Genomic DNA, 22,670 nt, shown 5'->3' on the forward strand with positions numbered 1-22,670 from the left:
TTAAAAATTTGAAAATAAGCGTAAATAAGTTAATTATGTTATTAATAAGTTATTAAGCTAAGTAAGGCTTATATAACATTAATTACTGTCGTAATTAATTATTTCTCTCTTTTGAGCAGTGATGAAAGATTATTATTGAATTCTTTTCAGCATTTCAGTAATAAAAGTGTTGGCTAGATCTTTAAAATGCATCCAAATTACAGGGAAGTGCAACGATACGGTGCTCAAAAAGGATATAAACCGTTTAGTTTTGAAGTGATCTCTTCCAGGTTCGGACGGCAATTAAGTCACCACACAACCTTGGTGTTTGTCCAAAAACAAGAGGTAACAGGAGGTAATTCGGCAGGGGATTTTTACGCCGGTGGTGGGAGAAAGACTGACATTCTAGATTCGGACGGCAATAAAATCACAGACTATCCCGTCAATGATGAAAATACCTTACGACCCTACAGGAGTTACAATTACAATTACAGGAGAAACATTGAGGATAATTTGAGATTCAGGAATATGCCAGTTCTGTGGCTAACATTCCTCACACTTCGAGTTTCACAATCTTATGGCCATTCATCACTATTTTTGGTTTATTTTTGGAGGTGGACATTATTTCCCCCCCAAAAAAAATCTAATATATTATACTTTTATAGAAGCAGAAATAGCACTTTAAAAAAAATATATATATATATATATATATATATATATATATATATATATATATATATATATATATACACAGAACATAAATCCAGTGAGCTATAATCAGTGAGCTAAAATAAATATATATATTTATTTTATATATATATATATATATATTTATTTTATATATATATATATATATATATATATATATATATATATATATATATATATATATATATATATATATATATATATATATATATATACACAGAACATAAATCCAGTGAGCCTCAACTTTACTTCACTAACCGTACAGCTTGTTCACACAACATTGAGTTTACATAAAAACAAAACGATAAAGATACCATTGGCTTTAAAACGGTCCAGAACATATCTGCCAGGATGATGAAGACTAACATACAGTAAATCCCCCAAACTCTGCCGCCCCACCCAGTGCTAGCAGTAATTCACAATAATCCCAGTAGCGCATTAAGACTAATGACAGTAGGCATTAAAGATTCATTATAGTCTGCTGAGGAGGAATGGCCATGCTGTGACCTGGGCTGACTCTCATATGGCTCTAGCAGGAATGTTTCTGTTGGACTGAAAAACACCAAGCCTCACTTAGGCCTGGAAACAAACTCCAGAAACCTGCCAAACTCCCAGAGACCCTTACCTCACACACACACACACACGAATACCTTCAAACCCACCGAATCGCTGAAGTAAACTACAGAGCGGAGAGCATTGTGCCAAGATTTGGAGATTGTGAAAACCTGACCATAGGAAATGACGACAAAAACTGCTTTTGAACAAAGAATACCAAAAATATGTAAGGGAACCTTTTAAAAATTGTGCTGTCACAAATCTGACCATGAAAAATGAGGAATCGAAACCTATCAAGTCTTTCAGTTGCTTTGAAACTTATTTTGTACAATTTTATTGGTGGTAGAATTGATTTAGCCAATTAACTCTTAATGATTTGCTATTGCTTTACGAAAAAGATCGTTCAGATTCGTTCTCTGACAACACCAGTAGATGGCGACTGGTGAATCTTAGAGTATTACGAGTATGTTTCTATCGTTCACTCAAAAGATTCATTCAAAAACACAGAGCCAATCACAAACAAAACACAATGAGAGCATTAATTTACAATGCAGATAAAGCATTCAATCACAACATACTTTATAAGGGATGCACCGATATGGACATTTTGGCTAATACGATAATTCTTTATATTTGTGAGCCAATATATTGGCAGTTAAATCTACATCCACATTTTTATATAATTTTTAAGAGAGGAAAATGTTCATAAGGACGCACCATTGTGAACATTTAGGCTGATACCGATAACCAATATTTCTTTATTTGAAAGATGATAAACGATATATTGGCCAATAAATCTAAATCCAAATTTGTATATAATTAAGAGAACATTTTATTAGGGATGCATTGATTTGAAAATTTTGTCCAATACAGATAATTCTTTATATTTGAAACCTGAAAACTAGGGCTGCACCATTAATCGAAATCGAACCGCAATCGCGATTTGGCTTGTGTGCAATTATGGAAGCTCAAAGGCTGCGATTTTAATTAAATAAATAAATGCCCAGTGTTTGAGAAGAGTGGCGCTGTGATAAACGCTGCTCCGTCTGGAAGACTGCGAGTTTGAGTCGCTTATAACGTGCGTTTGAAAAAGCAACACGAGTCAAACATCTTCACAAACTAGTGAAGCGTTCATAAACCTGTTCAACAAAAGACAATGTTTAATAACATGCTTTATCTCACCTCATATCGTCAGTCGAGTGTGTGTGAGCTGATGTGGCTTCTCATCAGAGTGAGGCAGACGATGCGTTATTATATAGCATTCTATCTCAATCAGCACTGCATTATAATACACTTTATTACTATGAAATTACCCTTGATGGCTTGAAGAACTCAAATACTCCATATTTTGCTGCAGTCGTGTTTATTGTCGTCATGTTTGATCAAAGCATCTCTATCTTCTATTTACAGCGTTAGCTTCACATCATGGATTTCCTGAAAACTAACGTCAATTACTTCTCTGGGGCAAATGTGGCGTTTTCCGTTCGAGGGCGCCCTCTGGCTTTCAGTATGAATTAAAAACTTTTGGGTAATCAATAATAAGAATAATACATTTTAAAACTTAATAAACTTAAAAAATTATAAATGTGTTGGACAATCCATGTTTTTCTTCAATGCACAGGAGTTTTTCCCCCACAGTGGATGCACAAGAGGTTCATATTTCATATTAAAGCCTAGCCTGACAAGCCAGACCCACATCAAGATGTTTGGTCTGGAAACTCCCCATTGACAGCTCAATCTGAGGGGCGGATAAACGGTTGTCTTTCAAACTCCCTCTGCACGCGATAGGATAGCGCTACACCAACCAGAGCAACGAAGGTGAAGCAGAGCTCGCTGACAGATTAAACATTCGCCGTATCCGGTCGGCTAATCTCCGAACACATCTTCCCTTTTTAAGAATGACTTCAGTGCCGTTCTTTTCTCAGAGAAAAGCTTAACTCCAAGTCTTCCAGAGTCGCGGTCAAAGCTGATTCGAAAGACCGCCGCCGTTCGCCAGTTTCTGTGTTTACTAGAAGCACGCAAACCCAACTCGGCCGTCGTCATTATGGCCCCGCCCGCCGACTCTATACACGATGTGATTGGGCCGTCCAGATTTTGAGGAACACAGCTCAGATGGGTATTGAGAGTTGTTAGACCACACTTGCGGGCAGATTAAATTTGCTGCCGCTAGGGTGCGTCTAGATTTCTAGGCTAATTAAAGACAGACTTTAAGAATAACTCCTTAGGCTTAGACCTTTCTAATGTTTTTTAGTCATAGGCTGTCTGCATATTAATAGGTAACCCAGCAGTTTTTTTTGTGTGCGTGTGTAAAATGTTTTCTGTAAAATATTACAAAAATAATAATAATAATTAGTATTAGTATTATATAGTTATATTTGTTCTGACCTACTCTTTTTTATTTGTAATTATGAAAATGTTATTGTTATGGTAATATTTCTTATTTTTTTAAAATATTTTTTGCAGTAATAATAATCATAATAATTATTTTTAGTCACATTAATCTAAAAACACAAAATATTATAAACACACACTTTTCATTTGTAAAAAAAAATTATAATAACAATAATCGCATTTTAAATCGCAATCGCAATTTTACCCAGAATTAATCGCAATTATATATTTTCCCCAAATCGTGCAGCCCTACTGATAACCAATATATTGGCTAATTAATCTAAATCAAAATGTTCTATATTTCAAAGAAAATGTTATAGGCATTGAACATTTTGGCTGATACCGATAACCCGTAACTCTTAACCTATAACTTTTTTTTTGAAAGCAAATAACCGATATATTGGCTGATAAATATAAATCCAAGATACATATAAATCAAAAAAATTTATATAATTGTTGAGAGCCTGATTACACAAACAAAAGGCTCACCATTAAAAGTCCTGTCTCAAGCACTACAACATAAATCAAACATAGTGCAGTGGACTAGTTTGTTTTAAAATTAACTTTACAGCCATATGGCCAACTTTCTTCATCAAAAAAAGAATAATCTTTTGCCTTACAAATTAGGATGGCGAAAACTAAACATTTTCTTGACCGACCACCGAGCCTCATTAGCCGGTTGAAACCGGTTAACCGATTAGTTTAAAATTTGCTGCGCTATTCGAAATAACAGCCGCCTGCAATCTCACAACTCTGTCGCATCTCTCTATGATCTCTCTGCCGCTCTCTCACACACACACACACACACACACACACACTGTCTCGCCGCCTCCCTTCCACTCACGTCACTTTTTTAAACCCCCTACAGCGCGAAATGTGCCGCCAAGGAGCTTGTTTGTAATCGGAGGACAAATGGCTCCTTAGTTTCGAAATGGTTTGGGTACAAGGTGATCGCGTTGAAAATAAAGGCATTTGTCTAGCATTGGAAGCTCATTTGAAACATTGCCGCGGCTCATTTAAGAAAATGACAGCTCAGAAGAGACGCCGCTTTAGTTCGAGGTAGTGCTAACAATAATAAAGAAAGATGATGATCAACACCTTATGTGTTACCACTGAAATGCAGATGTAATATATTTCCAAATGTATGACCCGGCTCTAACCTCGAGTGTTTATTTTTTGCAAACCTTGTGAGCGTGCAAACCCAAACGCTGTGATCTCGCGCCAAATGTTTTTATTGGTTTATTAAGTACAAACAGGCGAGTTATGAAAAATTGAGTGTGAGGGATTTGTTCACTTCACAGAAAAAGATTTTGTAATGAGACGGCTACTTGTAGCGTTTAGTCCACGGTCTATAACAGCCTAATTTAAACGACAACTTTGGTCGGTTAACGTTGATACGGTCAGCCATCGGTCAAACGGTCATCGGTTAAACGTGCAGTATGCAACTTTTGGCCACTAGGGGTCACTCATTCAAAATAATAACAACAGACGTACTTTGATGACGTCGGGAAAGTGCGTGGGCTCATGGGAGTTGTTGTCATTGTCACTGTCAACCAGCGAATCTGGCATCTCCAGCAGAAAACATGTTCACTGACAAGGTAATTGTTATATTACATCTCTATTATTGTTAAGTTTAGTTACGGCTTTTCACTTTATATAATGTCAATCTAATGGAATAGCAGCGAGCTACCGTTACTTAACAAACTTATCAGTAACGTTAGCTAATGTGTGAGACAGAATGTTGTGCGGGCGGTCGCTATGTCAACATACCTATAAGTTGGTAGGCTATGTTGACATATTAACCGTGCATCATAATTTGAGTTACTCAAATTATAGATATGTTGACATGGCATCCGCGATTGTCGAACATTCTGTATATCAACTGTTCAATAAGGAAATACATTTCAATTTAGTTTATCATTACCAACATAAAACATAGTAACGTTAAATGAGAGAACCAGGACCAGCAATAACGTTACGTGGTTCATTGGAACACGCGCTGTGTCGCTCCCCACGTTCATCAATCATTCTAATAAACATTTATTTTGGAACTCAGAGATATATGAATAAGTAGATCATTATTATATCGATATTATATGTAGCTAGTATTAACATATGATAAAAGTGACGGTCAGATAGTGGCATATTACCTTATGAAGCTAACGTTACTTTCTCCAGCTACATATAAAACCAATAATAGCTAACGTTAGCCCATCTGCGTTTTACACATGACATCATCGTGTCACCAAATATATGGATAGAAATATACTTTTGAATCAGTTTTAAAAAGTCTCAGTTTCAGTCTCCAAAAACACAGAATCCGCCTGTTTGAAAAGCCGATGCAATACAAAATGTATACGTATTCAGCTAAACGCGTCTCAATGTGGTCAAGATCGCTATGCAATATGCAAACATACAGCATGTTATGATTATATGATTATTATGTTAGCTGAATGGTTACTTAAATTACCTGTTTATTAAAACGCAAGTGAGATCAGCTTCTCTCTGCAGTCCGAGCTTGTCACGAAGATTTCGCCATCTTTCAAAGGCTTCTCCAAGGTTTACACGTCTCTTGCTTCTTCTACTGTCCCAAAATCTTCTCGGGTCATTTTTTTCACCCGTACGTTTGCGCTTTGTTGAGCAGGCAAAACGTACAGGCAAAGAGTAGTCATGATCCATTATCATACAGACTTTTTTATACGGGGGGTGTTCCCCTTATACTGTCAGTGTTCCTCTTTGAGTTTGGCGGTTCCGCTGAGTTCCGCAGGAAGCAAGACGCAAACGTGGATATGACGTGAAAGACGGGCGCCAAACGGAAATAAAGACACGGTCCGTGTCTTCGAATTAATATATTAATTTCTCTGGATTTACAAGTTAATTGGAACTGTCGGGATAATGTAAACACACAACTTTAAAAAAATAAAAGATCACTATATCTGTGTTATATATTTTTTAATGCTGAAACATTACATATTGTGCCTTTAACGTTAACAACTTTAAAAATATGTAAATAAATAAAATATTTTAAATCGGGCCAAATTTTATTATTGGATCAATAACGATAACATTTAACAAACATATATTGTTTGATAACATATACCGTGCATCCCTATACATTATATTACACTGTTTATTATAATTGCTCAGTTTCATCTCACTTCCCTTTCTCCCACCAAAGAATCAATGGAATCAACTCTTGGATACGACTTCAAATCTAAAAACTGACACAAAATCTGGAATCAAACTGCCTTATACTAAAGTTGTCCAAAATGTCAACGTCACACACAACAACGGATATAAATTGCCTCATGAAGTACCAACAGAGGCCCATTGTGTGGCTAACATGTCTGGATAATGAGACTGAAGTCTTTGTTAACCGTTTGCAGAGTTACACAGTAACACTGCTATGAGTAAAGATACCAGCAGCACTGAGTCAACAACCCTTTAAATATGACAGCAGGTTTATTAGATGAATAATCCTCACCACATATTGGCCAACTCATAACACAGACTCCCAACTATCCACGCTACTGCTCTGGCAGAAAGCCACCGCGAGATGAACCTTTGAAACTGATACACTCACTCGAGCAGAAACTTTAAGCTTCAGGGAAGATTACACCAAATACAAAATCCTGCAAGAAGAAACAAGTGTACATGTTAAAGCTCATGCCTTTGAACCACCAGGCTACGGTTGACTGCCATTTCCAAATAGATCAACTTCTTCCTGAACTTCTGTTGCTAGATTTTAAGATCAGGCTGCATCACATCAATGCGCTTAAAGTCCGGGACACACCAACCCGACGTCAAAGAACAAGCATCGATGAAAGCCGACGGTGTTGTCGCCTCTCGAGTTTAAAGGAACAGTTCACAATATTCCTCATTTAATTAATTGGCATACGCATAATAAAGGTGCGAGGCCTGTATGAGTTGGGAGGGTGTTGAAACTGCCGACTATGGTAAGGGCCGGGACATTTCCCAAACATGCGTGAAGCACTCGACCAATCAGAACACACTGCAGCCGACCAATCAGAGCACAGTGTGCTTTTCAGAAGGTTGGGTTTCACAGAGAAACTAAACAATGCGTTACTGACAGACTGGGAAGAGATGAGCTGCAACAATGGACAATATGGGAAAAATAATCAACATTCCAGCTTGAAAACCTCTTTTAGTAGAGCCTAAAACAAAGACAAGACTTTTTTTAAAGGGCAAAACAGCTCCCCTTTAACATTTGCAAAAAATTAAGCTTCAAATGAGTTGAATCATATGTCCAGAAATGGATTGTTTTTGTTCTGTTTGGCCATGCCACAGTTCCCATCATGAAGTGGTTGCCAGGGTGTTGCTATGCGGCTAAGTTAAGGTATAACTTCTCAAGATATGACTCAGGTTCTCCTTCATCAGTGTAAGATTTTGGAAAAATTAAGCCTGATATCTTAAGACATGTTTTGTTGTTGTTGGACGAGTTAGACTCCTCAAACTAATCCAGCACTAAGGGCAAATTCTTATTAATACTACACATTTAATGTTGTATTACTACACCAGCCGTAACTCATATGCCCTTAAAGAGCTTTAAAGTATAACAAAGTGTATGTGTGTTGACAGATGTGTCACGTCCATGTGAGTCAAGATGAAGAGACGTCCACTCCACACGCTCGGCATTAATCAGTAATGAGCAGATCCACAATCTCACTCCGCAAACAATTAAAGCCCGTCCTCTCCACTCAAGAGCTGCTCAATCGTGACAGATGGTTGGACATTAACTCATATGCTTAAACATTAGCCTTTTGTAAGCATGTGGACGGCAAGTCAAAAAGTCAGGGATTATACCGAGATTATTAGATTGAAACAAAAAAATCCATTTCGACTAGTAAGCTCTGAACATTTGTGACCCTGAAGCACAAAACCAATCATAAATCTCACGGGTATATTTGTGGAAATAGCCAACAATACATTGTATGGGTCAAAATTACTCCTAATTCCTCATTTTATTCCAAAGTCTGCTTACTAAGGTCCGTAATGTTTGAACGAAACTCCCTCACACTCCCAGTTCCTTGGTTAAAAATCACAATTTTCTCACAATTTACAAATAGTTGGAACATTTGGGATATTGTAAGTGCTCAACTGAACAAAATATATAACACTGGCCTAGAGGTTTTTGGATATTTTACTGCAAAAATACTACATAGAGCACCTTTAGCAAAACCATGCAAAATAATGGCCTAGCAATTTTATGATTAAATTAACCAGGGCGACCATCTGTTGAACTTGGTGGCGCCGGAGCCACTGCTCTCAAATGTTAAGAGTCCTGTAAATGCATGCAAACGGCTTTAACAAACTCATTCTTCCAAAAACAAAATACCCTTCCGGTAAACTACACACAGAAAAAGGACTAAGCACAGTAACTTTGATAATGTTATCAAAACAAGATCATGTGCCTTTTGGTAACAAAAGCCGAGTGGAATTACAGGCATCACTGGAATCTAGAAGAGCAGCTTTAAAACACGTCCTTTTGTCTAGATTATGACTGCAACATTGTATTGCATGACCTAGCGTATGCCTCTCTAAACTATCATCACTCAAGGGCTTATCTAGGTCACAAAAGCACACGAAACTGGAAGCAAATCAAAGAATGTGACAATTGCAACACAATACAATAACTTGAGTTGAAGGTGTGACGTTGAGCATTTCTAACAAAGGCCCAAGAGCAGACGGCTATCAGACCTCACACGTCAAGGAAGACGCACAAGATGAATTACAAGCTTTTCTGTTCACTCTGAAACTGAAAATGCTGCATGGACACACACAGTCACAGCCAATCAGAACACATTTGCGTGTTTAATATACAGATACCAAGCGTGACACGATTGAAATAGCAACCAAGCAGCCAACAAAATGTCTTGTCACATGCCACAGCGCTTTAGGTCCAGAGTCAGAAATGAACTTTTTCAGTAAGGGGTGATATTTGCACCCTGGAATTTTTTTTAACGAAACTCGGGTTGAAGTGTGTTCCCTGCGTAAAACAAGCCGACTGTTAACTGTTAAAGATTGCATTCGGTACACACGTGCACCGTACCAGAAGTCCTGTACCGAAACAGTTCGGTACAAATACGTGTACCGTTACACCCTAGTTAGTAGATACCAAAAAAATGTAAATAGCCTACATAATGTATATACATTATAAAATAAAATATACAATTTTAAAAAATAGTTTTTGTTAGGGATGCATGATATATCGGCCACCATATCGGTACCAGCCGATATATTTATTGTTATCGTTATCGGCCTGATAAAAGAATTTGGCTGATAAATAATGGATTATTTCAGACACTTCAGATACGCATTGTATGCCAAGATGGCTTTGAATTGCTTGAAATAAGATTGGAATCACATCAAAAAATGAAAATATGGTCATATAGGCTACAATTGTTATGAGAACTTTAAAATTGTGAGCTTGGGACATGGCTAAGACTTATTTCTGTAATCAGCCTCTCAAAAATAATATAAAAATCTGGATGTAGATTTATTGGCCAGTATATCGGCTTTCAAGTATTATCGGTTATTGTATCTGCCAAATTTTCATATCAGTGCATCCCTGGTTAGGACAGAATGGTAAGGTTAATTAAAAATTGGCTCTAAGCGCAAACCTATAAAAGCACTGCCAACAATCACTGTGAATGTATGTCACGGACACGTTTACCTGCAGCTCTCATCAGGAGAGCTCATTCAGCTCATTCATCATGATGAGTGTAATCTGACTACTGCTCCGTTTGTGCTGTGACACTCGCTCGGCTCACTCGACACACATTATATTGAACAGACACGTTCAGTTTTTAATTGTAGTGTCTGTTCCCTAACTGAACTGATTTTATGGGGAAAAAACACAGTGGGAAAGTGATCCAGTAGCAATGGCTTTGGAAGTGGCCTCACCCTCGTCGGGCAGCGAAGCAATGCATTCTGGGAATTGTTGTCTTTCATCCCCATGATAAAAAAATAAAAAAATGTCTTGTCTTTTCTTAGTCTAGAAGGCATTTCTACTACATTAATGAGCCAGTTTAAAAACAGATTCATCTTCCCAGTGCTGAATTACCTCTTTTAATGAGCAGCTCTAAGTACAAACCTATAAAAAGCACTGCCAACAACCATGCAATATTGTTAATGAATATAATCCGCTCTTACCTCCAGCACTGGTCCGGCACCCAGAATGATCTGCTCCACTCCACTAGCAAAGCCCTTCTGACTGAGAGCCGTAAGGTGGTGGATCAGGAAGTTGGTGCTTTGGGTCTTGCCTGACCCACTTTCTCCAGAAATAACAATGCATTGATTCTGCTTACTTTGCAGCATAGCGTGGTAAGCCACGTCCGCCACCGCATAGATGTGCGGCTCCAGCTTGCCCAGCTGGTGATTATCGTACATCTTAACGTATTTGGGATTATAGATTGGCAGGAATTTGAAGGGATTGATGACTATGAGTATGCTTCCCACATAAGTGTAGATTTTCTCCTGCTTGAAGCGACTGCGTAGGTTGTCCAGAAGGGACTTCTCGTTGAGATTCGGCAGGTTACAAAGGTCGTCGAAATCCTTCGGCGAGGGCTGCGGAAGGAAGCCTCGCTCCATCATACGCCGCCGCTCTTCCGTGACTTGCAGCCACATCTGCAAGTTTCCATAGTGGATGGAGCCGTCGAGGTTCTTCTCCCGCAGCAGAAAGCGATAGTCCTCGCCGCTGAAGCGGTTCTCCAGGGCCATGCGAGGCCAAAGCATCATGCGCTGGACGGGACAGTCGGTGGGGTTGAGGATCCATTCCTCCCCGCCAAACTCCTTCACTTCCGCCAGGACGTAGCATTTCGTCCGATCCAGCTGCAGCCGGCCAATGATTTGCTCGATGACCTCCGCAGCTGAAGTGATCTTGCGGGCGGTGATGGGGCAGTAGATGGTGCCCTCGGCGATGACCCCTGGGTAGATGCGCAGGGTGAACTCGGAGTCCTCAAAGCGTCGTCTCCCGCCAACATCATGAACACTCATATTGGAGCAGAAGTTTCCATCAGCACTCACTGTACATCCTTCAAAAGGCCCAGATACTGCTTCAAGACATTACAACTGCAAGAAAAAGAGGCAATGAGGATAAGAAAATTAGGGATGCACCGATACCATTTTTTCAGAACCGATCCAATCTATTATCCATAAGTTGTTTCTGCTGTTATAATGAGACAATCATTCGGCATCAATATGTTGAGAACTAACAAAAAATATATATATTTTTCAAATGTTTATGGTTTCAGTTTTAGTTAACTATAATAACCCTGTCGCAGAGACCTTTGGCACTAACGGTATAAAATGATTTTGGGATAATGATTTCTAATAACTATATCATTAAATGCACAAATATAAAATGACACAAGCATGATATACCATTAACTATACTAGTATCACCCACGCCCAGTATTAGCATTTGAGATATTTGAGTCCAACAATCAGTGTTGCTATTATTATATATTTTTTTTAACAGATATTCATTTTTTTTACTTAATCAGTGGTTGTTTAATGACAGTCAAATTGGGTCGGGTACAAGTCTACAGTATGTATAAATTGGCATTATTGGGTGGGTCTCTGAAGAGCAGAGTGTTTAACAAGATTTAACAGCATTTCAGGGATATTTTAAATGACTTATTTTCATAAGAGCCAAGCATTCTCATGTGAGAAACTGATTTCTCTTTGCATAAATAGCATTAATACTACTAAATATCACTAATAATAAAATGCATAGGCCGACATTTTTATTCCTGTGGTCTAATGATGATTTCATTTCCAACAAACTGGTTATCAATGTTATCAATCAAAATAAAAAGATACCTGTAAACACATTACTATGTCAGGATATTGTGTAGCTATTTACTGACATTTCTTCTAGCAACAGTATACTACTTAAGTTAGTAATCCAACTTATTATTCCACATAAATGAACCAACTAACAGACAAAGTTAAATGATTAACTGCAGTTTTTTCATGCATTCTGGTTTATTTACATTGTTAAAGAGTTGATTTTCATGCTAAACATGGGCATGGGATGTGTGACAGAGTATTTCAGTGCCAAATACACTCCTTCAGGATTCAAACAAGTCTCGGAAAGTTTAAGTTTCAGTCCAAGTATGGCCCTGTATGACATCATTAAGGGCGGAATTCCTTGTATGGGCATTTCTCCTGGATGTGCGTGTACACGTGCACACAGGACACAAATGTGTATAATGACATGGGTATGACATAGGTATTACAAGGAGAGGGTGACTTATGAGGACATTCCCCACGTCCCCATTTTTCAAAAGGCTTATAAATCATACAGAATGAGGTTTTTTTTGTTGTTTGATAAAGTAAACCGTGCAGTTTCCTGTGATGAGTAGGTTTAGGGGCAGTGTAGGACTGATTCAAGCTGATAGAAAAGCAACTTTGACTGAAATAACCACGTTACAACCAAGGTATGCAGCAAAGCATTTGTGAAGCCACAACACACACAACCTTGAGGCGGATGGGCTACAACAGCAGAAGACCCCACCGGGTACCACTCATCTCCACTACAAATAGTGGAGCACAAGCTCACCAAAATTGGACGTTGAAGACTGGAAAAATGTTGCCTGGTCTGATGAGTCTAGATTTCTGTTGAGACATTCAGATAGTAGAGTCAGAATTTGGCATAAACAGAATGAGAACATGGATCCATCATGCCTTGTTACCACTGTGCAGGCTGGTGGTGGTGGTGTAATGGTGTGGGGGATGTTTTCTTGGCACACTTTAGGCCCCTTAGTGCCAATTGGGCATCGTTTTAATGCCACGGCCTACCTGAGCATTGTTTCTGACCATGTCCATCCCTTTATGAGCACCATGTACCCATCCTCTGATGGTTACTTCCAGCAGGATAATGCACCATGTCACAAAGCTTGAATTATTTCAAATTGGTCTCTTGAACATGACAATGAGTTCACTGTACTAAAATGGCCGCCACAGTCCCCAGATCTCAACCCAATAGAGCATCTTTGGGATGTGGTGGAACGGGAGCTTCGTGCCCTGGATGTGCATCCCACAAATCTCCATCAACTGCAAGATGCTCTCCTATCAATATGGACCAACATTTCTAAAGAATGCTTTCAGCACCTTGTTGAATCAATGCCACGTAGAATTAAGGCAGTTCTGAAGGCGAAAGGGGGTCAAACACACACAGTATTAGTATGGTGTCCCTAATAATCCTTTAGGTAAGTGTATCTTTTATAAATATGAAAAAACTAAAGAGTCTTCGGAGATATGAAGGATGCAATAATTCAAGATTAACATGAGACTGTGTGTGTTAAGCCCCTTTAAGAGATTATAACAGACTGACTTTTGAGTTACTATGAAGAATGGACAGATCCGTGTCTCCGCACACACTGGGTCACTATCTGCTCTCAACAGAGCACAGAAAACCATCTCGCTGCCAAAATCACCAGCTGCCACCTTCTCCAACAGACACACAATAACTTGATTCACAACCGTCCACTTAATAAAGCCTGAACAGTCTCCAAGGGTTACTATTCATTCCAGAAGCACTGTGTATACTGACGCAAAGAAAAAAAACAAGGCAATTACTTTGTTAAATTGCTATAAACGTTACATAAATGTCGATGTTTAACATAAAACAACTGATTTAGCTGTAAAAGTCAATCTACTGAAATTATACCCACAGCTCTATTGTAGTCTTCACACAATCTGAGGGCAACAGGCCATCTTTGAAACAACAACTCAGAGATGTTTCAATACAGGAGCCCGTTCAAAAGCAGGGCTTTATTTATTTGTGCTTGTCTTTTCTTCCGGGTTTGTTTTTAATCCTCAAATAAAGATTCGAACGCTTATGAATCAGCGTATTGATTCATGATTCGGATCACCAATGTCACGTGATTTCAGCAGTTTGACACACGATCCGCTGATTCATACCAGTTCGAATCTTTATTTGAGGATTGAAAACAAACCGGAGGAGAAGAGAAAGCTGAATAAAGTCGTAGTTTTTAATATTTTTGGACCAAAATGTATTTCCGATGCTTCAAGAGACTCTAATTAACCCACTGATGTCTCATATGGACTACTTTGGTGATGTTTTTATTCCCTTTCTGGACATGGACAGTATAGTGTGCATACACTTTAATGCGCTCTCGGACTAAATATAAAATATCTTAAACTGTGTTCTGAAGATGAACGGAGGTCTTACGGGTGTGGAACGACATTAGGGTGAGGAGTTAATGACATTTTATTTCGGGGCGAACTAACCCTTTAAATCTACTGAAATTACACCCACAGCTCTACTTTCAGTCTTAAACCAATCTGAGGGCAACAGGCCATCTTTGAAACAACAACTCAGAGATGTTTCAATACAGGAGCCCGTTCGGGAGCAGGGCTTTATTTATTTGTGCTTGTGAGGTCAATGTGGCCCCCGTCTCTCATCGGGAGCTAATGAGCTGGATATTTGAGCTCTAATACCTGGAGTCCGGCCAGCCCTCTCAGGTGCAGAGACAGGTCTCACTGAGCTCCCTGTTCACCCCTCTAGTGATGGCATTGATACAACAGACACATTCATCAACACGGGGACATTTGGTATTTAGACATCTTTCAAACATCAGGATTGTTTTAGAGCTTCACTGCAGTCCAAGATTTGTTCAAGTTGGATACCATTGGTGGAAAAACAGCGTTTAGTGTCAAAGCGAACAGATCCTATCATCCTGTAGTTGGTTTTCAGCACACTGGCTGCATTTATGAACATAAGCATACTGCATTTTGTAAAACAGTGCAGTGTACACCAATCAGGCATAACATTATGACAGCTGAAGTGAATAACACTGATGATCTCTTCATCACGGCTCCTGTTAGTGGGTGGGATATATTAGGCAGCAAGTGAACATTTTGTCCTCAGAGTTGATGTGTTAGAAGCTGGAAAAATGGGCAAGCGTAGTTTGAGCGAGTTTGACAAATTGTGACGGCTAGACGAGACGACTGGGTCAGAGCATCTCCAAAACTGCAGCTCTTGTGGGCTGTTCCCGGTCTGCAGTAGGGATGGGACGATACACTTAAACTCACGATACGATGCACCTCGATATGCCAGTGTTACGATACGATACGTCACGATACGATATCAAATTTTATTTTTATTTTTTTCAAATCTGTGATTTTTTTTACCACCAAAGTAATGTACTTAAACGAAAGGTAGGATTTTTCTATTTTTTTTGCATTTTGGTTCTATGTTGTTTAAAAAAGAAGAAGAATTTTTAGAAGTCCGCGACCACATCTTAAACAGGGGTGCCAATAATTGTGGAGGGCACTATAGGGCTGTCAATCGATTAAAGTATTGAATCGCAATTAACTGCATGATTGTCATGAGTTAACTCGATTTTAAATCGCACCTTTTTAGCAATTGTAAATGTATCTTAAATTAAGTTTAAATTAAGTTTTTAATACTCTAATCAACATAGGTATGGACAAATGTGCATGCTTTATGGAAATGTACATTTATTATTAGTGAAACCATACTTATTCAATAATAATCAATACAGTATGAAGACTAGACATATCAAAGGTCATAGATATGTTTATCTAAGAAATTGTTCTCTTAAGCCTAAACTTAAAAATAATGAGTAAGTAACTGTTAGTGATTTCTCTCATTTTAAGTATATAAAGGGAGTTTTTACACTGGCAGTTTAATTCAGAACAGGGCAAAGTTCGTATGAAAAATTGTTAATGTGTACCAGTGAACGAACCAGAACCACACCATACCTGGAGGAGGTCCATATTACACGAGTAGGAATATAGTGCGGCCCCTTTAAGAGATCCGCATTTCCTGTTGAACTAACTGCCGGTATTTTGCGCGTGCGCGCCGAACTGGGCCGCGATCATAGACTGTAAAAAAATATGGACGTAGCGTCCGTGACGTCACCCATAGGATTCTGATAAGCCGTTCTGAAGCTTAAAGTAGGGGCGAGCTGGGCGTTGCCATCTTGTGAGCGAGTCATCACGTGTCACTCCCGGATAACAGAAAATGGGCAAAAAGGCGGGATGTGCGCGGAGCTGAGGTGACGCAATGACTATAGACGGCGGATAAATGGCTATCCACTTGTAACCACGCCCTTAATTATGCAGAACCTTAAGGCTTTATATAACGTAAACGAATGAGTTATAAAAAAATTCACCCCCCTCAGAGTTGTCATGAAGATCAAAATTAGCCTTATAAGCCAAAACCACAATTTGTACCAGGCTGTAAACATGTTTTTTTCTGCTTTAAAGTTGAGATTTTTAACATGGAGCTCAATGAGATTCTGCTCCCTTCTGGAGCCTGTCCCTAGTGGCCAGTTGAGGAATTGCAGTTTACATTACTTCCGTATTGGCTTCAAGAGAGATCGCGGGAGGTTGCCGCTTGGCCGCGATTCACGTGGACAGTGTGAAGAACACGGACTCGGGAGCGCGCTTGTTCAGGAAAGTAACCTGTGCATTCGTTTTAGCCGATTGTAATGTATTTAGTTCAATAAAACAGGTGTACTGTAAGCGGTGATGGTGTTAATGATTTACCTCAGACATGAGCGAGAGTGAGCTGCAGTGCATCGCGCTCAGACTGCAGAGAATGTGCTCAGTGAAAAAACGCCCTTTTCTTTCTGGAGTCTAATAAAAGTTAAACAGAAAATATGGTAGTTTATGTAGGCAATAACTGCATTTTTGGTTTAGAATATTAATGCTAATGTCAACCCTTTTCTTTCCCTATTAATGTTTGCTGCTGCACCCCACCCTCATTCTACGCAAATCATGCAGCAGTGCCATCTATCTTTATTTCGCGATACATTTTTTTCGACCTCGATGCATTTCGTCACGTTTTGTATCGCGATATTTTGTCAAACGATATTTCGTCCCATCCCTAGTCTGCAGTGGTCAGTCTCTATCAAAAGTGCTCCAAGGAAGGAACAGTGGAGAACCGGCCACAGGGTCATGGGCGGCCAAGGCTCATTGATGCACGTGGTCTGATCAAACAGACGAGCTACTGGAGCTCAAATTGCTCCAGAAGTTAATGCTGGTTCTGATAGAAAGGTGTCAGAATACACAGAGCATCTCAGTTTGTTGCGTATGTCAGGATCATAATGTTATGCCTGGTCGGTGTGTAATGCATAATAATTCCCTTAACCGCATGTGAAACATTTAAAATGCAACGTTTCAAACTGCAATATCGTGACACATTGCATGTTTAATTCAGTGAGAAGTGTCCAGGCATCATCATCATCCAGGACATAAATCCTATTACTTGACATTTCTAATCCAATTTTCAAGATGTTGATTTCCAGGGATACATGATATATTGGTATCATTTCATATGCACACAGATACAAATACACATCTGATATTCAAGCATGCTCTCATTTACACCAATGTTTACATATAGCACTAATAATTTTATTTCCTTCCAAAAATGTTTGTCAAAAAAGTAAAATAAAAAATTATCCCAAACTGGTAAAAATATATATTTTTTCTCTCCAAAAGATTTTAAGGTTTTGCCAAACAATGTTGGGTGTAATGCATTACTAAGTCATTAATTACTGTACTTTTATAAGGAAAAAATAATTAAAGTCAGGCATTACTCTATTTTTCTAATTGAATTAGTTATTTCTGTATAGAAAAAATGTGTATAGACTATAGAACAATTTTATATATAAATATATATAATGAAATGTATGACGCTTTAAGCTTGATGTCGACCAGTCGCTGGCCTTTACCTGGCTACTTTATCTGAATCTAATTCAGAACAAGCAGAAATCTGTGAAAAATGAAACGACACATAATAAATTATCAATAAAAGCTGTTATGTAGGAGAAATAACCTTTTGGGCAGCACTGTGTCCTATAAGCTGTGCACACACAAAAAAACCTGTGTTGGAGTCTCAGCTCGAGGCTTAGGCTTATTTTTTTATTAATGACGTCATCAGCGACTAGTCGACGTCGACTCGACTTTCATCACAAATGTCGACTGAAGTCGTTCAACCTCTAGTATGCAGTATGTTTTAGTGTGATAATGTTTTTTTATTTAATATTTTGTATTTTTAGGAGATTTTATGGCACTAAATTATATTTATGCTGTAGTTATAATCAATTTATTCAATTCTTTAGCATGGACCTGAAAATAATTTCCAATTTAAACTGTCATGAATCTTGATTGCTTTAGGAGCTCAGATGGTAGTTTGATCTCTTTTTAAAGAGGAAATTTGGCGGATTATATAGTTAAAAAAAAATGAATTTAAAGTTATAGAATTACACATTTATTGTTATGAAAAATGCACAAAAATACTACTTAAATGTTTAGATATGTAAGAACATCAAAGCCATAAATATAAACAAGTTATGTCAGTCAGATTTTGTTTGGGTGCAGTAACAAGTGCTTCCACTAGATGAAATTCGTCTCCCATTAATTTCCAATGGACTCATTTTTGACTGCAAACAATACAAGTGTGACTATATTCTTTAGGACCATTTAACCTTCTCGAATTGTGTGTGTGTGTGTGTGTGTGTGTGTGTGTGTGTGTGTGTGTGTGTGTGTGTGTGTGTGTGTGTGTGTGTGTGTGTGTGTAGAAAGAAAAACATATGCAATTGTATATTATTTGCTTAAAAGAGCAGTTTCATGGCTATCATTGTATTGTTCAACTGGTCAGGTTGATATGGGATTTATTAAGTAAATGGTAATACTTTTTATAGAGCATAATAAGTACAGTAATCTAATTAAACTGTTGAAGATAGTGCTAGTAATCAATTATTTTTTAGAGTAACTAACCCAACACTGTTGCCAATAGAATGAAAGCCTATTACCAAAAGCCGCTTTTCCAGCACGGTTCGACGCGGTTAGCCAACCGCTTCATAACCAGACAGTGCAGTACCAAATTCAAGAGGAAACCTGACGGTGGGAAATCAGCTAAAGACTGCATCATTTTATAGATAAATGGCCCTGCGATTCAAAATTGCAGTTTAAATGGGTTTCAATGGGGACGATTTTGTCCTTAAGGTCCAGAGTGGAACTATTTTGTGTACCTGGTGTAAAATAGATTAATGAAAGGGACAAAAGGGTGAAATATTAAATAAAAAATAAAAATACACAAATCTGGCAAAATTTATAAAAATAAAACAGGAAATAAAAAAACACCCTAAAAAGTATTATCCATCCTTCAAGATGTACATTTTAATGTTGTGATACATAAATTGACTTCATTTAATTTGTATTTGTTTAGAGAATATAGTATAGATCAGAATTGTATTGGCTATTTATCAGTCATCTGTGCATACTGAATGTTCATAAAAGCAGTATGCCATATAATATGATATAACACAGTAATTAACATGCATTCAAAAAATACTGGGTTGTTTCAACTCCTGTTTAGGTCAAATATTGACAAACTCAACCATTGGGTTTAAAAGTTAAACAACAGTTGGGTTTGTCCATATTTTATTGTATTATTATCTATCCTACATGGTAGTAGCACATTCTTCTGTATAAGTGTTGTCAAAAATATAGAGATTTTGAAATGTACCGATACGGAAATATCGGAAATGATACCAATACTGTCCAGTATCGTGCCAACACTAGTTCTGAATATACTACATCCAAAGACCTCATCCTACTTTGTGATTTTTGGCTCACATAATGCACACACAAATACTAATATCCAGCTCAGCGCACTCCGTAATGCCTGACCAGATTGCATAGGGAGCCATAAGGAGAGTATTAGAGGTGCACTTTGCTGAGCTCTCGGAGGATTTGGGGACTTCACAGCGGAGCAGATGGTCAGCACGCTACTTAAAGGATAGCAACAGATTTGGAGGAAGATTCTTCTCCAGAGTCCATACTGCACCTTATTTACCATAACAGCTCAATCAGCTAATGGCTACAGCCCGAGGACATCAGGATTTCACACTTTACAAACTTTAACTAGTCAAAAAGGAACCACGCATTTGAGAAGTTAAGAAATATGGGAAATATTTTTTTCCCCATACAAATACAGGTTGGGTCACATAATAGACGTACCAGACATTGAGACTGACAAACTTGGTAAAGTTATTCTATAATCTCACTTTAGCATCAGCCGGGCATTCTTGAACAAAAAAAAACATGGATAGAGAGGTTTCGGTTTGTGATCAAGAGTGAGAATCTCTCAGCAGGAATTTGCAACTCTTGTAACCAATCTTTATCACATGTGAAACTTTCTGTAGCACGTCCTTGTGGATGCATAAGAAGTGATGTAATTACCATTGACAGTGGACAAGTGTGTCTGGTAAAACTGGGGGATCCAAACAAATCTGCACCCAAAGAACACCACAATTGCACAGAAATGCAAACGGCCTGCATTAAAACTAATAACACACACAACTTCTCCTAAAAGCTTAAAAGTCTAATTAGATAAAATCACAGCTCCAGATCGCGGCAACGTTGGCCAACTGATAAGAGCTGCCATTTCTGTTGTATGACCAATAATAGACAGCAATCTCGATCACACAACACCGTTACTACACAGCACTGGGAGAGCCGGTGAGAAGGTGTTTGAATTCGCTGCAGTATTAAATAACGTCAGAGCGAGATCTGGTGGGAAGGTTGAATTCTGTAAACCATAGATATTAGGTCAAACAGTGATAATGTGGAAACCAGGAGAAACATTGTGCCATAAACAAAGTTATAGAAGGCTTTGCAATCCACAAGAAGCCAACATTTACCATGGACTTAATGTAATAATGCTAACTGTAACCATGGTATTGTGGCAGAAATAGTCTAATGTTTTTTGTTTTTTTACATTAAGCTCTTCATCTCAGGGTTTGAACAACATTTTGAGTAAAATTTAAGCACTTTTAAAGAGCATCACACTTTTACCAGCACTTCAAACCTCTAAATAGTATGAAATTGTAATGTTATTTTTAATGTGATGATTTGTAAAACAATAAATGTTCACTATAACCAGTAGATGGCAGCAGAGGAGTCACAGTCTCATGAAAAACAAACTTTTCTTTAAATTGTCCACTGTCCCTGTCGACAAAATGTTAAGGTCGGGTGGTTCGGTCAGGACTTGATCCATAGAGGAGTAATTATCTACGAATAGAAACTGTTCTGACCAATGAAATCATCAGGGCGGGCTTTAGCCGATGACGGACAGATGATCAACAGTAACGTAATCATCACGTCATCAAAGCCGCTTGGATTATATTTGTTCGAATCCTAAACGGAGAGCTTGTTTGTATGCATTCACCTTCACTATTTCTCTGAAATTGTGATCATGTTGGGTAAGTACTCTGTGTATCATTCAATTCTTTTATTTTTTTACAACACCGGCTAAGATTGTTTATTCCAGCGCGCGTGCAGACAGGGTCCTGCCAAGTTTTTACAACAAAATCAGCCAACTACTAGCCCAAAACAATAATACAACACATGTAACGTCAGACTATTCTGTGATACGTTTGCCTCTTCTTCTTTTTTTTCTTCTAAAAAGCTTGACATTGGTTGCTATTCGATGCATTTATAGGGATGAGCATGCATTGGACATTTCTTTTAATTTTTATCTTTCTTTTTCAGACAAAAAAAAAGGTAAACGGAAAATAGAACTACACCAGAGTGAGTAAATAATGACTTAAATTTCATTTTAGGGTGAACTATCACTTAAAAATTTTATGAGATTCACCAAAAGATAATACTCTATAGGCCTAGTTAAAGTCCTGACGCAGTGCGGTGAACCCAGAGGAAACTCCAACACAGCCAGCTCAGCGACTCATTTGCCGGACACTTGAAGACAGAGGTCCATTCAAACATGCCCTGACTCAATCAGTCAAACGGGCCCTTTGTTCCAAAACCCAACGCTGCTTGAGACCTTTTGCAGGGCAACAGTTCCTGGAGCGGCTATCCCTGATTATGGAGACAAGAATGCCTATACAACAAGAGCATATGATCCAAGCACTGGCCAATCAGCGAAGAGCACTGCGACCGAAGTATGTATGCAGTTGAAACACAGATTAATGAGGCATGGATGACCA

General features: G+C 38.3%; 1 protein-coding gene across 8 annotated transcripts in view; it reads right to left on the reverse strand.

Moving 5' to 3' along the window:
• myo9aa (myosin IXAa) overlaps window positions 1-22,670 on the reverse strand; it is a 244,333-nt gene that overhangs the window by 180,711 nt on the left and 40,952 nt on the right. For all 8 annotated transcript variants that reach the window (XM_067455438.1, XM_067455027.1, XM_067455363.1 and 5 more), the window contains exon 2: window positions 10,807-11,724. In XM_067455438.1, coding sequence (XP_067311539.1) covers window positions 10,807-11,649 — 843 coding nt within the window. In that variant the 5' untranslated portion in view covers window positions 11,650-11,724. The remainder of the gene's footprint in view (window positions 1-10,806; window positions 11,725-22,670) is intronic.

Source organism: Pseudorasbora parva, chromosome 1, assembly GCF_024679245.1.
Source record: "Pseudorasbora parva isolate DD20220531a chromosome 1, ASM2467924v1, whole genome shotgun sequence".
Lineage (NCBI taxonomy): Eukaryota > Metazoa > Chordata > Actinopteri > Cypriniformes > Gobionidae > Pseudorasbora > Pseudorasbora parva.